This window comes from Lissotriton helveticus, chromosome 2_1, assembly GCF_964261635.1.
Source record: "Lissotriton helveticus chromosome 2_1, aLisHel1.1, whole genome shotgun sequence".
Lineage (NCBI taxonomy): Eukaryota > Metazoa > Chordata > Amphibia > Caudata > Salamandridae > Lissotriton > Lissotriton helveticus.
Genome location: NC_136059.1, coordinates 582,557,607 through 582,576,233, shown reverse-complemented (window position 1 = coordinate 582,576,233; position 18,627 = coordinate 582,557,607). Strand labels below are relative to the sequence as shown.

Sequence of the window (18,627 nt, the reverse complement as noted above, 5' to 3'; positions counted from 1 at the left end):
CAATGGTTACATGCTCCACAATCCAGCATACAGACTCGATAGAAGCATGCTTCCCGTGGATCACTTGATGAAGGCCCTCTACACGAACAAAAAACGACATTTACTTACAGGCCCTACGGCTCACACGATCAAAATTTGGCATACGGCACAGAGGGCCCTGGGGTGGGAGGGAGTGCTCACGCTGGCTACCCCCCTCTGGGAAACAAGCCGCCTAGGTACATTGGCTAATACCAAGGGCTTCAGGCAATGGGACCTCATTGGTATAACAAAAATAGGGCATCTATGGATCAAGGGAGAGGTCATACCGTTTGCTGGCCTGCGAAAGAAATATGGAATGGCAGACACTGAACTATACCGATACATTCATATCCGCCATGCACTGCAAAGTGCAATCCCACCAGGCACTAAACTAGCTGAGTCATCTCCCCTTGAAGATAGACTACTCACTGACTATTTAGACAAGAAAGCTATTTCTCTAACATATCGGAAACTAGTGAACAATCTTCCAGACCCTATGGTTGTCCTACGCAGTAAATGGGAGGTAGAGCTGGGAGACAGAGAGGACGCAGATTGGATGGATGCACTAGCATCGGCTAGAGAGGCGGCTATCCCATCACAGCTGAAATTAATACGACTCAAAGTACTGCATCGCGTGTGCTACTCACGCACCCTACTCCACAAGTTGGGATGGGTGCTAGATCCACTCTGTTTAAGAGGTTGCGGAATGGCGGGAACATACTTTCATACCATATGGGAATGCCCTAAAATACAAACATACTGGGAGCACATACTGACTGAAATATCAATGGTGGGTGAAGCAGATGTCCAGGTAGATTGGCCATTGCAAAAAGGAACATTGCTAAAAATTGGGGGTCGGGGATAATGCCCACACAGCTACAGTGGGAAAATGACATGGACATGGCAATGGTGGCAGAGAGGGCGGTCTATACACATAGGGGATATCCCAAGAAATGGTCCAAAATTTGGGAGAAATGGAATGAATCCCGGGGACACATTTGCGAACCACCGCAGCCGTCGACTGACCGTGAGGGTAGCCCATGAACCCCAGACGTGCTTGTGATGAATAACTAAGATAGCTGGAAGGGGTTGCCAGGGAAAGGAGGGATGTACCGACAATATTCCTTTTTCACTGCCAAAATAAGCTGTACTAGCTGCATTACATATGTACTACTGTGTGGGATACTCTCATATATCATACCCAAACACCATGTGGCATAATTGTAATGCAGTGGGAAGATGTCTGGGAGGGGTGGGGGGACAGCGATCATTATTTATGTTACTAGATGTGGCTTGCACTGGATCATCCGGAACATGGTGAAATATATATTATATGATGTATTCCTTAACTACCAATGGAGAGAAATGTTATGAGTTGTTGATAATTATTGACACAAATGTATGATTCGGATGCACAAATGCCAATAAAAAGTTTAATAAAAAAAGAATGCATAGAGTGTCAGAGGCTGGGTCAAATGGGTAATTTTCAACAAAATTAATCATTGCCATGCTATCACAGATGTAACATTCAGTTATCGGAACAAATTCCCTAATGAAGAAGTCTACATATTGGCCGAGCGGTTCTAAAATAGAGCCACAGCCTGAAACTATGGGGTGGCCGGGTGTATTTTTGTGTATTTTGGGTAAAGTATAGATTATTGGCGTACGGGGTGACTTGGTATTAAGAAACTGATGCTCAAGTTTACTCAGAAATCCTTGTTCTAAACGCTCATCAGTCGCTTGAAGGATCATATTTTGAAGTTCTCTGGTGGGATTAGTAGGCAATTTACAATAGTGGTCGGTGTTTGCCAATTGTCTGTGTATTTCACTTTTGTAGAAGTCTATTTCTTGAAGAACTATTCCACCCCTTTTGTCAGCTGGTTTGATGACCAGAGTCTCATTAGATTTTAATGTGGTCAGTGCTGCTTTCTCTTCCAATAAGATATTATATGGAATGAAGCGACGTAAAGTTTCAAATTGTGCGATGTCCTGGAGTACCATTTCTTCAAATGTAAGTATTTCAGCAGGAACCATGTTTGAGAAGGGTGAAAAAGTGGAGGGTGGTCGTAATGGAGTATTAGGCAAATGAGTGGGTTTAGGATTGAGCAAGAAATAGCTATGCAGTCTTATTTTGCGAAAGAATCTCAGTAATTCGGTTTGTAAATCCAAAAAGTTGGGATGGGTTGCGGGAACAAATGACAAACCCTTACTTAATAGTGATTCTTCAGGGTCTGACAGTTGGTGATTAGAGAGGTTAAAGATGGGTATCAGCGAATTGTCGCTCATATTTGTTATTATATTTGGGTTGGTTACCACTGGTAGTATTTGTGACCAGGCCAAGGCCAACCTCAACCCCCAAAGAGAGGCTGGGTCAAACAGCAACAATGCTGGTACAACATACCAGGAAACGCCAGACACGTCACAAATAATACCAGTGGTAGCCAACCCAACGGACCCCTCTGGCCTGGACTTCTACTCGGTCTTCGCCTGAAACAAATCTCCTCTAAGTCACTCTGACCTGGATCTAGGTATTACTTTAACTATCTTTTGCTCGCTGCCCTCAAGCACTCTACCCACTGGCACTGTTTTCACACGCGCTTCACCAGTGCATGCGTTTGCCACTTTTTAAATTATTCCTTGTTTCGCTTACTCAATCCCACGCCTATTTTGCTTTCAATACCGGTTCTGTACTGGCACTCCGCTAGTTTCGCGGGTATTTCACCACTCGCAAGCTCTCCATCGTATTGCACGTTTTATCACTGCACACATAGGACTATGACTTTTAGCAAATATTGCTCGTTATTGCATAATTCTTTTACTCTTGCTTAGCAATTTTCATATGTTCTGCTCACTTCTCTGGGATTATTCTACTCATGTGCGATCATATTACGTTGGTCTGACATACACTGCTCTCACCAGCACCCAAGTTGTTTTAAAATTGTTTTCGCCCAAACTAACTTTCTTATGTCTCTTTTTCTTTTTTCATCCTTTATTCCCTCCTACGGTTGTATTTATTACAGGCAAAATGTATACAGGCATACCATTATTAATGTCCTGATGATGATCCTATATCTTTTATAAGGATCGAAATGCCGTCGACTTGTACGCCATATACACCTCTTTATTTAATACTTAGTATGTGTAATTGTGTCTTCACTATAATTTGTTTGTCCTACCAAAATGTCTCATATAAACAATTTACTCTGCCTGAGCCTTTTTGTTTCATGTTGTACGTCCTTCCCACTAAGTTGGATACAGGCTTGTGTCCCACTTTATTTGTTTCTTGCTGAATTTTGTGTATATTTAAGCAAATATATATAAATAACACCTGTACGGCTGGACAGCTGTAAAATATAGTACTGATTGTGTCTATATTTATTGGTTATTCTCATTAATCCTGGTCTAGGGACCACTGACTTTAGAAATAATTACAAACACCACAGCACCATATTGGCTACACTGAAAACTGAGAAGTTTGGTATCAGACTTCTCAGCACATTAAACCCACACTGATGCCAGTGTGGGATTTAATGAAAAAATGCACATAAAGGGCATCTTAGAGATTTCCCCTGAAAAACGACTTACCACTAGTGTCCAGGCTGAGTGGCTGCTTTCAGCTGCCACCACCAGACATGTTTCTGGACCCCTGGATCGCAAGCCTGCTGCTCTTGGGGGCAGGAAACAATGCACATCCTGGGATGAGGTGCCAAGCCTCCTCGACCAGGATGGGCAGGGTCCACGAAGGGGAAGCTTCAAAGGCTTGCCGCCTTTTTGAACTTCCCCAGGCAACTTGCTGCTTTCAGCAACTGGTCCCGACTTATTCTGACCCCCAGGTGTTGGGCGAGAAAAACAAGTGAGGAGAGAGGTGTGCCCACCTCTGCAAACTCCACCCCTCAGGTGGGGAAGGCGAGGTGAAGCACAACTCTCTGTCCCCGCCGTCTTGCAGATGGGGAGACCCAGCCAACCAGGGAAAGGCTTATGCCCCTCCCACTGGAGGGAGGCATAATAGACGGTGTACCCACCCCCGGAAAGGACCCATTGGTCCCAACCTTTTTACGTACCTGCAACTCCCCTAAATCTAGTATTTAGGTGCACCCCTAAACCTTGCTTCCTTAGAAAAGAAACCAGAAGAAGAATAGAAGGAGGACTGAGCAGCCGTGCCGCAGTTAACAAGAGGAGGACGCCCACTGACTTGGCCCCAGCCCTACTGGCCTGTCCCCACCACGAGCCTGCTCCAGCGAAGTCCCGGTGTATCCTGCAGCAAGCAACCTCGAGAAGGAGGACCTTCCTGCCTTCATTCCCAAAGACTCTTTCTCCTGTGAACACCAGATTTGTTCATCAACAGACTCCAGCTCCGCAAGGATCCACGGTCTGCAGCATTCTGCACCCGACTTCCACGGGCCGAGTTTGAGTGGCCCAACAGCAAGAGGAGGTTCCCCCGGCGATCCTGACCCGAGATTCGGTGATCCCTGACCTGCCTCAAGCCTCCAGACGACGCCTGCAGCCTCAAACTGGAAGGTCTCCCCAAACGCGACCCGGAGCTGGTAGGTAGATCCGACCCTAAAGGCACCCCTATACCTGACGCCCTGCAGCCTTGGGTGGCAAAACCGACAGTGCCTAACCAAACCCCAGCTTCCCAACTTACCTCTCCAAGGGGTGGTCGCACCCAGAAGCCCTTCGTCCCAGAGCCTGCAGTTTGTTTGCAAACAGGAGACTCTCCATTGAAAGCTACAGGTTGCCCGCCGCCGAAACAGCACTCTGCATCCGTCCACCCCAGTGCCTCTGAGGGTGCACCTTTTGGGCTAGCTTGAAACCCCATTTGCATTGAGCTTAAGTCCAAGAGCTTTGCTCCCACAACTCAGTGGCCTGCTCCGCAGCAGCCACCAAACGGAGGCCCCCTATCCCCCATTAGATAACATTGGGCTTCACCCTGCCGCCATAGTGCTGCTGAGGGTGTAACAAGAGTGCATCCTGGACCCTTGGGGACCCCTGAGTCTAACCCCAGAACACCAACTCCCACAACCAAGTACTTAACTGTTAACCGATAACACTATTCTTCTCCATAGAATAACATTGACTGTTTTTCTATTAAACGTTTCTGTGTGGAGTTGGAAAACCCAAGAAATCCTTTTAAAATTGTACTAAATAACAAAAACGCTTTTACTCACCTGTTTCAGGAAATGTCCCAGTGCAGTATCCATGTATACTGCACTGTGTAAGAAAAGTAATCTAGAAAGTAATCTACCGGTCATTTTACAAAAAATCCTGTACAAAGTATATGTACTGTATTCTGAAAAGCATTGCATTATCAGTAATGTAGGACAGTAGGATCTGCTTACTATGGTTACCCTGACTTTTTGCTGGTGTTTCACTGTTTTTCGACTTTAGTCTGGCTGGGGCCCTGCTAACCAGAACCCCAGCCTAGCTGCTTCCTCTCTAAATTGATTGCTTGTACATTAGGTACACTCCAGATTGGTTGCTGGGTTACCCTTGTGAGTCCATAGTATACGGTACCTTAGGTACGAAGGGCATATGTACCCCAGAGGCCTACCAGGTGCTGAAGGATGTTTTATGCTACCCCTGGGAAACCTTCCAAAATGGCACCACAGGTCTGCTACTGCACCCTGGGTAAAGTGGTGCATGCACACCTTACTGGAATATAGGTTACCTATATCTACCTTATATCACTGACACATATAGACCTATAAGTCACTCCTATGGCAGGCCTTAACAATCCTGAAGGCAGAGTGCTTGGTTTTGTGTGAGAGGGTGCCCATGCATGAGCAGGACCCCTCTGCAGCTTTCAGAATCACTTCTCTGTAGCTGTTCTGTGAAGCAACCAGACCATATACTCTTAAGTGCAGTATAACCTCGCGGTTAATGCTAACTTCGGAATGGCGGCATGGAAACATGTTGTGTTTGATGTCAAACACTTTGGAATCCTACCCCCTCCCCACCACCACCACCACCACCTGTTCTGGCAGCGGGGTAGAATTCCACCCTTCTAGAGGGAGAAGACATGTACACACTTACCTAACTGGTAATAGTTTAAAAGAGCCCCAGCATCACAAAATGGATGCTGCAGCCACAGACACAAGCCTGACCTCCTGCTGCTGGATAAAACTCTGACAGGGGAGGCCTGGACAATAGGCTTCTTGTCACAGGGAGGTGTAACCACCTCCCAGACAGGCTTTAGTGTATTGGGGCTGGGTGGGTGCATTCGGAGAATGCGATTCAGACAGTTCTGGGGGCACACTTGGTGTCCCTGTGCATACCCCAGTTCAAACTGGGTGTAGGGGCACTCCGCCCCTGCTCTGGCGCTAAACTGGACAAAGGGAAAGTGGTGTAGCCACCCCCTCCCTGGGTCCTCCCATAGGTGGGACCCTAGAGTAAGCCCAACCCCTAAACTTAGTTTAAGTATAGGAACCCAGTCCTTAGGACTTCAGATAACTGGGGACAAAACTCTGCAACATATATCCTGGAACTTCGACATTCTATTTCGACTAGAAAATGGAAGAATCTCCCTTGGGGTCAAGGAGTGACTCCTCTGTTCAAACAGGCACCAAAGAAGCATCTTGCCGGCCTGCATTTCCTAGGCTCCCGAAGGATTTGCGACACAGGACCCAGACTTCTACGTGGCCAAGACCCACAGCCCTCACGAGTGACATGGAATCGGAACCTCTGGACACTGTGCACATTTGCAAGTGCATTGACTTCCCGAGCTTTCTCAAAGTTGTGCATTGCGCTACTTGTAGTCCATGCCCGAGCACCATTTGCATCGAAGATTGTGGGCCTACACTCCACAAGTGTTCGTGGGCCCGCTTCTAGCATTTCAGCTCGAGGCTCCTTCGCGATCCCTGGTCCGTCGACTGGTGGGTCCCCACGAAGGTAACTCTTCTGTTTCTTGCGCTTTCCTGGTTGCTCCAGTGGTGAATTTAATGAAGTTAATGGTGATTCGCAGCTGTGTTTAGACACTGCCCGTGCCCCCCGTAGGTCCCCTGTGTCACTACCTTGGGTGGTTCCTGATGGCCCTAGCGGTTCTAAAGGCTCTAGGCCCTGTGTCACTACCTTGGGTGGTTCCTGTTGGCCCCAGCGGTTCTAAAGGCTCTAGGCCATGTATCTATGTCAGTCGTTGTTCTTATACCACTTTCTTAGTATATGGTTTGGGACGCCCCTAGGGCTAATCATATATTGTGTTAATATATTGTGTGCTAAATAAGTTTACTTTATGTACTTTTGCCTCTAGCCTTATAAAGAGACTAGAGGGATGTTTTTAGAATAAATACATATATTTTATATATATATACATGGTGTGGTTCTCCTTTCATTTGGTCATTCATGAGATTATAGACTGGTGAAACAAGCTGCTTTACATTCCTTCAAGACTTAGCCTGAAGGCTGCGCTCCACAGCTACCACTAGGATAGCTTTCTATAAGGTTGTCTTTAAACCTACCATCAATAGGGTCGTTTGGACTGGTGCAAGGTGCCCTCTAGAATAGTGGACAACATATGCCAGGCCAACTTCTCACAGCCGCCAGTGACCCCGGCGCTGCTGGATCCTGCGCCTCTGGCTCCAGCCTCGGCGCCATGAGGTCCTTGGTTGCCAGCTCGGACTCCGCCGGCGGCGCCACAGTGGATACTGCTGGTTCCTCCTCTGCCCCGGGTTCCCGGAGGGATTTGTCCCTGCCTGGGATCTGATTTGGGAATGTGCGCTGGCTCGGCCCCGGCTGGCGCCGTTCCTGGCACTGTTTATTCCTTCACCGGTCCCTGCCCCGCCGCCGAGGCCTGTGCCTTAGGGCCTTACGGAGGAGGATGACTGGGAAGGGTTTGAGGACCCACTTGCTTGTCAGTGTGATTATGAGCAGGACTGGGTGGAAGGCTTAGAGGAGGCTGGGGGCCTCGACCGCTCCTCTGATCCGGGGCTTGCCTCTCCCCCGCCCACTATGGAGGAAGGTGCCTCGTATACGGTGGTGCTCCGTCGGGCTGCTGAGGTCCTTAACCTCGATCTCCCCACGGTGACCCTGAAGACAAACCTCCTCACTGAGGTGCTGTAGCCGGCGTCCACTTTTTCGGAGCCGCTGCTGTCCTTTATTGATGCCCTCACTGAAGTCTTGTTGGGCACTTGGTAACGGCCCGCCACGGGGGCCCCTGTGGATAAGAACGTCGCCAGGTGTCCTTGCCCGGCGCCGGTTGACCCTGCCTTTCTGACCACTAATCCTACACCCGAAAGTCTGGTCATTCATGCTTCTACGTCCCAGAATGCCTTTCCCACGGCTCCCCCGAATAAGGACTCTAAGAGATTGGAACAGTTTGGCAAGCGGTTGTTCTCTTTGGATAGCTGAGGACTGCGGTCAGTGAACACCGCATGCCTACTGGGCCGCTATATCCACCTGATGTGGGATTCCCTGGCTGAGGTGTTGCCTTAGTGCCCGGAGGAGGTCCAGACTGTGCTGTCTCAGGCTGTGGCTGAAGGTAAGGACGCGGCTAGATATGCCATTTGTTGTGGCTTGGACACTGCGGACTCCCTGGGTAGGGAAATTTCCATGACCGTGGCGCTTTGGTGCCACGCCTCGCTGAGATCCACTGGGTTCTTCCTGGACGTTCAGAGTTCGCTCATGGACATGTCTTTTGACGGCACTCGCCTGTTTGGTGATAAGGCTGACGCTGCGCTGGAGCGTTTTAAGACTCTCGAGCTATGGCCTTTCCACAACGCGACTGGTCACATCCACGTTTCATTCCTTTCGTGGCCATGGCAGAGGCACCCCTGGCCGATCGTTCAGCCAGAAGCCTGCGCAGAACCAGGCTCAGCGGGCACGTGGGCTCGGTGGCTGCATTAGTGGCTCCGGGGGTCGGCATGAGGTTCAGTTCACCTCCGTACCTGCTACGTCTACCTCGAAGCCTTCCTAGTTGAGCTTCGGGTTGCATCCCACGCCAGTGGGTGGCAGGATTCGCCATCACCTTCCCCATTGACATTCTGTCACTTCCGACAAGTGAGTGTTGCATCTCGTCCGGAGGGGCTACTCCCTCCCCTTTGAGTCTACACCCGGCCAAGCCTCCTCAGTTCCACTGCATGTCAGGGGATCACTTTGCGCTTCTCCAACAGGAAATCGCAGCCCTCTTGGCCAAGGGGGCCTTCGAGCGCGTTCCTGGGCCGGAAGTAGGACTTGGTTGTTCCCACAACTTGCGCCCCATCTTGGACCTCAGGGACGTCAATCGCTTCCTCAGGAAGGAGAAGTTCAAGATGTTGACTCTGGCTCAGGACTTGGCTGCCCTCGACCCAGGAGACTGGATGGTAGCGTTGGATTTGCAGGACGCATATTTTCACACTCCCGTCCTGCCGGCCCACCGGCGTTAACCTGCGGTTCACAGTAGGCCAGGAGCATTTTCAGTTAACTGTGCTCAGCTTCGGCCTTACCAGTGTCCCTCGGGTGTTCACAAAAGTGATGGCGGTGATCGCAGCTCATCTACCCCGGTCAGGAGTGTCAGTCTTCCCCTACCTCTACGATGGTTGTTGAAGGCGGGCTCGCCCCAGGCAGTTGTCACCGACCTTCAGACTACGGCTGACCTCCTGCACTTGCTCGAGTCAAGCGGTCTTTCCATCCCATCGAACTAGTTGCATCCCGCCACAAATGCATCGCTGTCTTGATGGGTCCTGACAATACCTGAAGCACAGATTTAGAGTACAGCGCCCTATAGTAGTTACCCCCAGGTAATAGCCATTTATCCATGGCAAAGGCGGGATTCAAGTCTGGACCATACATACCATGATTAATGGCTCCCAATTGAGACGCCCAGTAATAGCGTTTTATATCAGGGAGAGCAATACCCCCGTCGTACCACGGGAGCGTTAATTTGGCTAGCGCAATATGAGGTCTATTGTCCCATATGAGCTTCCTCTGAAGATCCTCAACCGCACGGAAATAGCTAGCCGGAACTATGTCGTGAGTGTTTTGGAGAGCATAAAGAAAACGAGGCAAAGACATCATCTTGAAGAGGGCTGCGCAACCCAGCAGCGAAAGCGGAAGTCTACGCCAACCTGCTACGTCCTGCTTCAATCTGGCCAAGGGTGGGAGAAGATTCCGGTCGTACCTAATTGCGGGATCCAATGACACCTATATACCGAGATCTAACCCCCGTTGGTGCGATTTGAATAGGACAATTAATTGGAAGAAGAGGGACTTCTCCCGAAAGGACGTATAGATCGGATTTTGTCCAGTTAATAATTAGACCTGAATTCCTACCAAATGAATTCAAAACATCACACAAAACTATCAATGACTTCCGGGGCGAGGTTAAATACAATAAGATATCATCTGCATAAAGCGAGATGCGATCTTCAAACTCAGATGACCACCGAATACCCTTCATCGAAGGCTCCCATCGGATCCAGGCAGCAAGGGGTTCGAGTGCTAGGGCGAACAAAAGCGGCGACAAAGGACAACCCTGATGTGTTCCCCTCTCAAGACCAAAAGAAGCGGAGACTCGGCCATTAACGACAATTTGCGCGAGGGGGTCTTCATAGAACAGCCTCACCCAGCTAATAAAACCGGGTCCAAATCCGAATTTAGCCAAAACTCCCATAGATACGGCCATTCAACGGTGTCGAAAGCCATCGTGGCATCCAACGATGCCAAGATGGCCGGCTCACGCAACGTCGCGGCTCTCGCGAGAACACCATGCAAACGCCTAAGATTCAAAGCGGTGTTCCTACTCGGAATGAATCCGGATTGATCCGGATGTATCAACTCCCTGATAAGTGATCAATCGGTTGGCTAGCACTTTTGCGAGAATCTTAGGCTCGGCATTCAGAAGAGATATAAGTCGATACGACGCACATCTGTCTCTTGGCTTCCCTTCCTTGTGTATCACCACAATGGTCGCTAGACTCTGATCCCGGGGGAGAACGCCGCACTCCAAAGACTCCAAAAACATATCGCGTAGATAGGGGACCATCTTATCAGGCCGCAACTTGTAAAGTTCAATAGGCAAACCGTTGGGACCCATGGCCCTACCCGAACGTAGGGAACGAATCGCAAGAGCCACCTCATCCGCCGTCATTACGGCATCCATTTGCGTTCTATCCACCTCAGAGAGACTTGACAAAGCAATATCTCGCAACAGTAGATGCGAGTCTTCCTCCGGTCTGTCTGACACAGAGAAGTACACTGTTCGGAAGTGCTCCGCGAAACACTGGACAATCTTTTTAGAGTCCGAAACCCGAGCACCATCCGCTGTCTCAATTACAGGCACTACCGGACTGGCTCTGTCTTTCTTATCAAGCCATGCGATCAGTTTACCAGCTTTATCTCCCACATCGTACAAACGACCCTGTTGTTCCCTACTCATAGCCTTAGCTGCGTCGGTAACCAATGCCCTGTAATCAAGTTGTTTCAATCGCAAAGCATGTGTCTTAGCACGGGTGACCTCCCGTTCCAAGTCAAGCTCCAAGTCCGCGATCTCCGTCTCAATCTTAACCACCTCCTCATCTCTCTGTTTCTTAACACCCGCTATCAACGACAGGGCCTGACCCCTGAGAACCGTCTTAAAAGCCTCCCAAAGCGATACAGCGGACGACACAGATCCCTCGTTTTCCAAGAAATACTGATCAAGCGACTTCACCAGGGCAGCACGAGTTTTAGGATCCCGAAGATACCAAGGGTTAATCTGAGCGATCCGTCCCTCGGTACCGGACTCCAGCTCCACCCGAAGCCACAATGGAGAGTGATCAGAAATTCCCCGAGCCAAGTGCCTAACCTCAACAATGGAGAGAGCCTGAACAGCCGGCACCAAGAGATAATCAATCCTGGAGAGACTACCATGAGCGCCAGAGTGAAAAGTATATTGCCGCTGAGCAGGATGCAACAGTCTCCAGCAATCTACCAGTCCCAAAGTGTCAAGGAAATCGGGAAGCCAGTTCTGCGCTCCCCTTAAATCTCTAGGTGGGTGACGATCAATCCTACCGGAGACCACCGCATTAAAATCTCCCCCTAGAAACAATGACCCCTCGGGAAGAGCTAGGATAACCCGCCCCAAATCAGCGAAAGTAGTCGACTGCAGGTCAGGGGGAACATATCCAGAGATCAGGGAAAGGTTCCGTCCCTCCCACCTACCCGTAAGAGCGGCATAGCGCCCTCTATCATCTAGGACAACGTCATCAATCTCCAGCGGAAGAGAATTCCTGATGAGGATACCAACCCCCCTGGAGCCAGAGGAAAAACGAGCATGTGCAGCCAAACGGTACCCCCTCATAGCACGACAAGCATTGCCAATCAAATGTGTCTCCTGAAGTAGGATCACATCAGGAGCAAATCGCTTCAAAAGTTGCAAAAATCACCCCACGTTTTATCCTATCTCCCAGCCCATTTACATTCCAACTCATTAGTCTCAGCCCTCTACCCCCATCCCGAAAAGGAAAAAGGATCCAACCCCAAGAAGAACTCAGCACCTCGATCAAATAGTCTAAGAACACATTGCCTTGCAAAGAAACGAACACACACCCCAACAAACCCCCTGACCCCCCACCAACAACCCGTTACAAAACCCCCCACCCTGCACCCCTGCATAAAACTGGAAAACCACCCAAAAGTGCAGTGTGCCTGTCGCCCCCACATCTAACTAAGCTACAGAAAGAAACTCAGAGGAGGAATGAGACCCTCTCATAGCCCCACAACCCCCTGAATGTACATCAAATCAAATGTCAAAATTGTCGAACCACAGTTCGAGGCCTACAAGAGACCCCAGTAACCAAGTAGCAGGCGCCTATTCCTGTTCCATCGGTCCACCTTCCGCACCGCCAGGCTGCTCCTCCGATGTACGCTGGTGCGGTAAATTGTCCAGCCAGTCGGACACCGCATCTGGTCGATCGAAAAAATAAGTCCGCTCCGCATGTTCGATCCTCAACTTGGCAGGGAAAAGCATGGCATATTTAAGTCCCATATCTCGCAAACGTTTCTTCACGCCCAGAAAACCAAGTCTTTGCTACTGGACCGATTGGGTGAAGTCTGGATAAAAGCTGATAGTCGTGTTTTCAAACTTTGTTGGACCACCCATCCGTGAGGCCTGCAGGATAGCGTCTCTATCACGAAAAGTAAAAATTCTCGCGATTATAGGCCGTGGTGGGGCACCCAGTTTCGGTGGACCGCCCGGTACTCTGTGAGCGCGTTCAACCGTAAAGAACTTACTGAGTCCCTTAGGTGCAAGGTGGCTGACAATAAGATTCTCGACAAAGAGGTCAGCAACCGGGTCTTCCGCCTTCTCGGGACCCCAATGTTACGGACGTTATTCCGCCTAGCCCGTCCTTCATAGTCCTCCAGACGTCGTGTAAGATCACTGGTAGTTCTCAAGCGACGGACCTCCGTCTGCAGGTCCGGGACATCTCCCGTCAGGCTGGAAGTCTTAATGTCCAAAGATTTAACCTTCTCGTTAGTTTTGGCCAGGTCCGTATAGATCAGGTTGACGTCAATCGCCACAGTATCCAGCTTATGGGCGAGAGTATCCATTTGCTGCCCCAATGAGGATTTAATCCCGTCGATTGCAACTCTAACATCTTGCAGGGTCAACTCGGTTACCGATGATGGCGGGTCTTTCATGTCATCTTGCGACCTGCCTGATCCACCGGGAGACCCCCTGACCTGGGCATATCTATCCATGATGTTAGTTTGGGTATAGCTGACCTGCCGGGTGGGTTTACTTTTCTGCTTTTCACTCTCCGGTTTCCCCGCCATTGTGAGGGACAGGTCAGCCCGGTTCGATGAGTCGAGGCAGAAAGATAGCGGAGCCAGGTTTCTACTGGCAGAAGCAGCCCCGGTCAAAAAGAGGCCAAACGTCGTCCAAATATGACGAAGCAAGGAGAAAGTACAATCGAGGGTGACACAGTGTAGTAGTATATAGACACAGGGGTGGGCACGTACACAGTCAGGGGTCTCACTGGCAAAATCTAAAGTGAAAGTAACCTGACCGGTCGACTCAACCCCAACAGGCCGTTGTTGTTCAACTTCAGCTCGGGCACCATGCCAACTCCACAGCCGGGCGTCACGGAGATACAGGCCTCAATCTTCAAAGCGCCATAACACCGGTTCCCAGTGTCCGATTCAAAATCGGAATGCAGGTTTCGCCTCACTTGTGGTTCACCATCACGATAACGTCGATAAGGGACAGGATAAACGACAGGATAGATGCGGGAGGTTACGAGGGTCTCGGGAGCCCTAAGCTCACGCGGCCATCTTGGTTGCGCGCGAAGCTCCTCATGATATTGAGGTTTAACAGCATTTCAGATCTAGTAAAATGTGGAAATACTGTTTGAAGTAAATATTGGGGTACAGTTTTTTGCCCCCACACAGGCTACATCCCAAATGTATTAGTTATGTAAATGGGGAGGGGAGATGCTGTTGTGTACTCAGGAGGCACCTGTGGGCATGATTTCTGCTATTAATAGTTTCTGAGCACCATTAACCAGACCCCCCAGGATATAGCGGCATGGATTAGCAAATTTAGCGGCACAAAAATTTCTGCTATTAATAGTTTCTGAGCACCATTAACCAGACCCCCCAGGATATAGCGGCATGGATTAGCAAATTTAGCGGCACAAAAATTGAAATTTAGCGGCACAAATATGGAGATTTAGCGGCAATTTTGCGGCATTTTATTTGGCCATTTTTCCTACAACAAATACAGATATCTTTGTTTTTTGAGTTAATTAACAACATGAAGCTATATATATTTGGTTTAATTACAATGTACACACTTTGGGGCAGATTTACAAGCCCCTTGCGCCCCTTTTACACCACCGTTGCATCACTTTTGTGACGCAGCGGCAGCGCAAAAGATGCGCCATGGTGTGGGGTACTTACAACGTGACACATCTGGGAGATGCGTCACGTTGTAAAGCCCTGCGCCATTTGTGGCAGGTGTGGGTACCACCTTCTGACCAGTCGTGTTCCTTCCATCTGCAAAGAAGGACGACTGTTCTTAGTTTCATCTTTCATCTATGTGCTTCAGGTTTTTTAAAACTGACTTTCCAAAATATTTATTTGTTTTGTCCAATGGTCCTCCGTACTTCCGAGCGCGCTCCTGCTACTCCATGCCATTGAGTCCGTCAATGTGAAGTGCCTAAAGCTGGGTCGAGAGAGGGTAAATACTGTGATGTCAGCAGGCTGTGAAATGCTGCATGAAAAGCTATCAGTTCTGCTCCCCCTGGCATTTTAATGAATGGGCGTCGTAGTATCTCTCTCTCTGCCTCGTTTCCCCTCCCATATCTTCCAAGCTTTCCATCACAGTGTCCACGTTCAGTAGTCTGTGTACTTCCGTTCAGTAGTCTGTGTACTTCCGGCCTGTGACGTGCCATGTCAGGACCTGCTGTCCCGCACTTGTCCCTGCCCCCTCCGTCATTTGTTGTCCTATCCACCGCTGTCCGCATCAGGCGTCTTCCAAAGCCACTAATTATAGAATGCAAACAAAACCTGCACGTGAAGGGCGCCGCCGAGTGAAATTCTCAAACTCCGCCTGAACTGCCTGACGTTGGAAATGTCATTCCTCATGCTGGGTCACGCTGACACATTTCCACCGCTACGGCACCTTTTACGGGAAGGAAATGTGAATTTGCGGTGAAAGGGGAAGTTTAAAAAAAAATTACAACTCGTTCTCTTTAGTACCGACTAAGCCTTGTAACCTTTTAATCATACGTTTACAAAATAACCACAAGGCGCGTAACGTGCGGCCTCTTGCTCAGGTACCCGGGCCGGGGGTGTGCATGAAAGTTCCCTCGGATGCCTTTGTTTGCTCTCCCTCGGATGCCATTGTTAGGCAGGGTTGGGATTGATTGTCTCGGCTGACGTGCCTTCTTTGTAAATGAAGCGGTAGGGGGCACCAGGCCACATCTGTGGTCCCTGGCAGTGGAGGGGGGGCTGGAATTATGGGTATTTTTGCAAAGCAGACACTGTTATTAATCAGACCCCCCAGGATATAGCGGCTTTTGGAATAATGCCGCAATTTCTACAAAAGTGCCGATTTCGCGGGCACTTATGTAAAAATCGCGGCATTATTCCAAAAGTGCCGATTTCGCGGCAAATCGCGAAATCGCGATATCCTGGAGGGTCTGATTAACCTTTGTGGAAGAGCAAGTGGTCATTGTTATTATGTTATGTTAATTAGGTTTATAAAGCACATAGCTGCCCCAGCTATGGGACTTCCCAGCTATAAATCACCGGACCAGCATACCACACCGAAAGCGTAGCAAAAGGGATAAGGACCTCCCAATAAATGAAAAGACAGGTTTTAAGTATTTTCCTGAAATCAAAGTGATTCTGGATGTGTCTTAGCTCGAGAGGCACACTGTTCCAGAGGCCCGGAGCCAAAACTCGACAAGAGCTGCTACCGCCACGTTTCCCGTGGAACCAAGAAGTCACCGCCAAATTTAAGTTGGCTGAGCAAAGTGCTCTGGTTGAGAGATAGGGTCGCATTACATCAGAAAGGATGGGAGCACCTTGCGCTGTGCTATGGGCTTCAAATTGGATTCGCCTCTACAACAGCAGCCAGTGGAGCTTGTTAAGAAGCCCCGAAACAGAGAAAAACTTCAGTGGGGAAATCAGCAATCTGGCCGCCGTGTTACGGACCAACTGTAATCTTGAAAAGATAGATTATCTACAACTGAAAAAAGAGGATGTTGCAGTAGTCTAGTTGGGATAGAATGAAAGATTTAATAATCATCTGACCTATATGCAATTGGAATAGCCCTATAATAGGTTTGTCTTCTCAGAAGATCAAAACAAGTGCCTGCCAGAGTGGTTACTTGTTTCTCAAACTAAGGGAGTCGTCCAGCCATATGTCCAGATTTTTAAGAGAGGATTTGGGTGCGGGCACCAAAGATTTCCTGGCAAAGATTGTGCCTGGATAATCTAGGGCATTAAGGCAATCGCACTCCTTCACCATACATCATCACATACACAACATACATCACACTTAAACACACTTGAGGGGACAAATGAATAAATAAATGTATAGTTTTAAAAACATAATAGGAGGAGCTTCTCTGGGGACCCTTGATCAAGAGAGATCTGCTCCGGCTTAAAGGGGCGTAGTTTGTTCTAAAAATAATTGTCCACCTGTGACATTTTTTTGGGTGGGTGATCACATAGTTTAATCAGTCAATGATGGTTTCACTGTTATGAATATTTTAAAATGCCTCTGTGATAGTGCATTACAAAGTGGTAAAAAAGCAATATATCATGCAGTGCTGATTAAATAAATTATAACTTGGTACAAGGATGTGATTTAACTGTTTTCTTGCCATTAGAATATTTCAGTTACTCTATGCTGGAAGCAGGTTTACTTATAATAACTGGCATTTGTCCACGGCCATTACCTCGTACCCTGCCCCCCATTTAACTATGCCTAGCCCCTTAGGCTGTTGCTTGAATTATATTCACTTGGCTATAGAGTGAGACTCGAGTGTAGTCCTGTTTGCCTCCCAAATCGTATATTCGTAGGTTTTATTTTAAGCTGTATTTTATGTCTTTTTTTAAACAGTAATTTTTCTATAAATTCCTCATGGTGTCCAAAGGCATGCACAGCCATGTCTAGGACTTTGTAGTGTTAGGGGTTGAAAAATTATTCACTTTACATTTTTTCCCTTTAGGAAGACATTTTTGTCAGCAGACCTGTGAAGGATCACTTGAAGAAACACGACAAGCTACTTAAAAGTTTCCAGGTGTCAAAGGCGCTTGACACAGTTCTTGAGGTATGATATTTGCTTAAATTGTATTAAAAAATTGTCCTTCAACTGGTTAAGAGTGCCTTCAGGATCCTGTGACTCACATATAAGTTGATAGAGGATTCTGCACCCATCTGTATGCAGGACAGAATGAAATACGATCATTCCCCTGCTTACTGTTCAAACCAAACAAATCTCTTAATGGTTCCTGTGAGAAAGTGCCATCTTTCTTTTAAGGTATGCCCCCACTTTTTGCTGAATTGCTGATGTGCTTTGACTGAGTGTGCCCTGGGCTCCTGCCAATCAGGTGCCCAGGGCCTGTGTTCCTTTCCTAAAACTGTATTGAAGCTAAAACCCAATTGGTGTCTCTGGCCACGTCAGCCCCTGGTAAATGGTACCATGGGTACCCAGGGCATTGTGACCAGAGAAGCCCCTTAAGGGCTGCAGCACTTATTGTGCCACCCTTAGGGGCCCTGCACCCTGACACACACACACTGCCTTTGCAGGCTGAGTTTCCTGGTGCAAAGCTAAACAAAGAGTTGACATGGCACACATTCCTATATGCCATGCACACAACCCCACTGCCCTGGCAAACATCAGTCACCCCTCTTGCTGGGTGCCCTATGCCAGAGGTGTAGGCATTGGTGCATGAGCCCTGTGCCCCTACAGTAACCAGGGCCATTCCTGGGCACTGCAAGTGCAGTGATGCCATTAAGAGTATATGGTGCTGGGAGGTTGTCATTAGGAACTCCACAGCACCATAATGGCTACACTGAAGACTGACAAGTTTGATATCAAACTTCTCAGCACATTAAACCCACACTGATGCCAGTGTGGTATTTAATGTAAAATGCACTAAAGAGGGCATCTTAGAGATGCCCCTTGAAACACAACCTACAAT

General features: G+C 48.6%; 1 protein-coding gene across 1 annotated transcript in view; it reads left to right on the top strand.

The window, feature by feature from the left end:
- The window catches only part of UTP15 (UTP15 small subunit processome component), a 234,365-nt gene that overhangs the window by 144,854 nt on the left and 70,884 nt on the right, over positions 1 to 18,627 (top strand). The window contains exon 10 of the mRNA XM_078675269.1: positions 17,652 to 17,753. Coding sequence (XP_078531395.1) covers positions 17,652 to 17,753 — 102 coding nt within the window. The remainder of the gene's footprint in view (positions 1 to 17,651; positions 17,754 to 18,627) is intronic.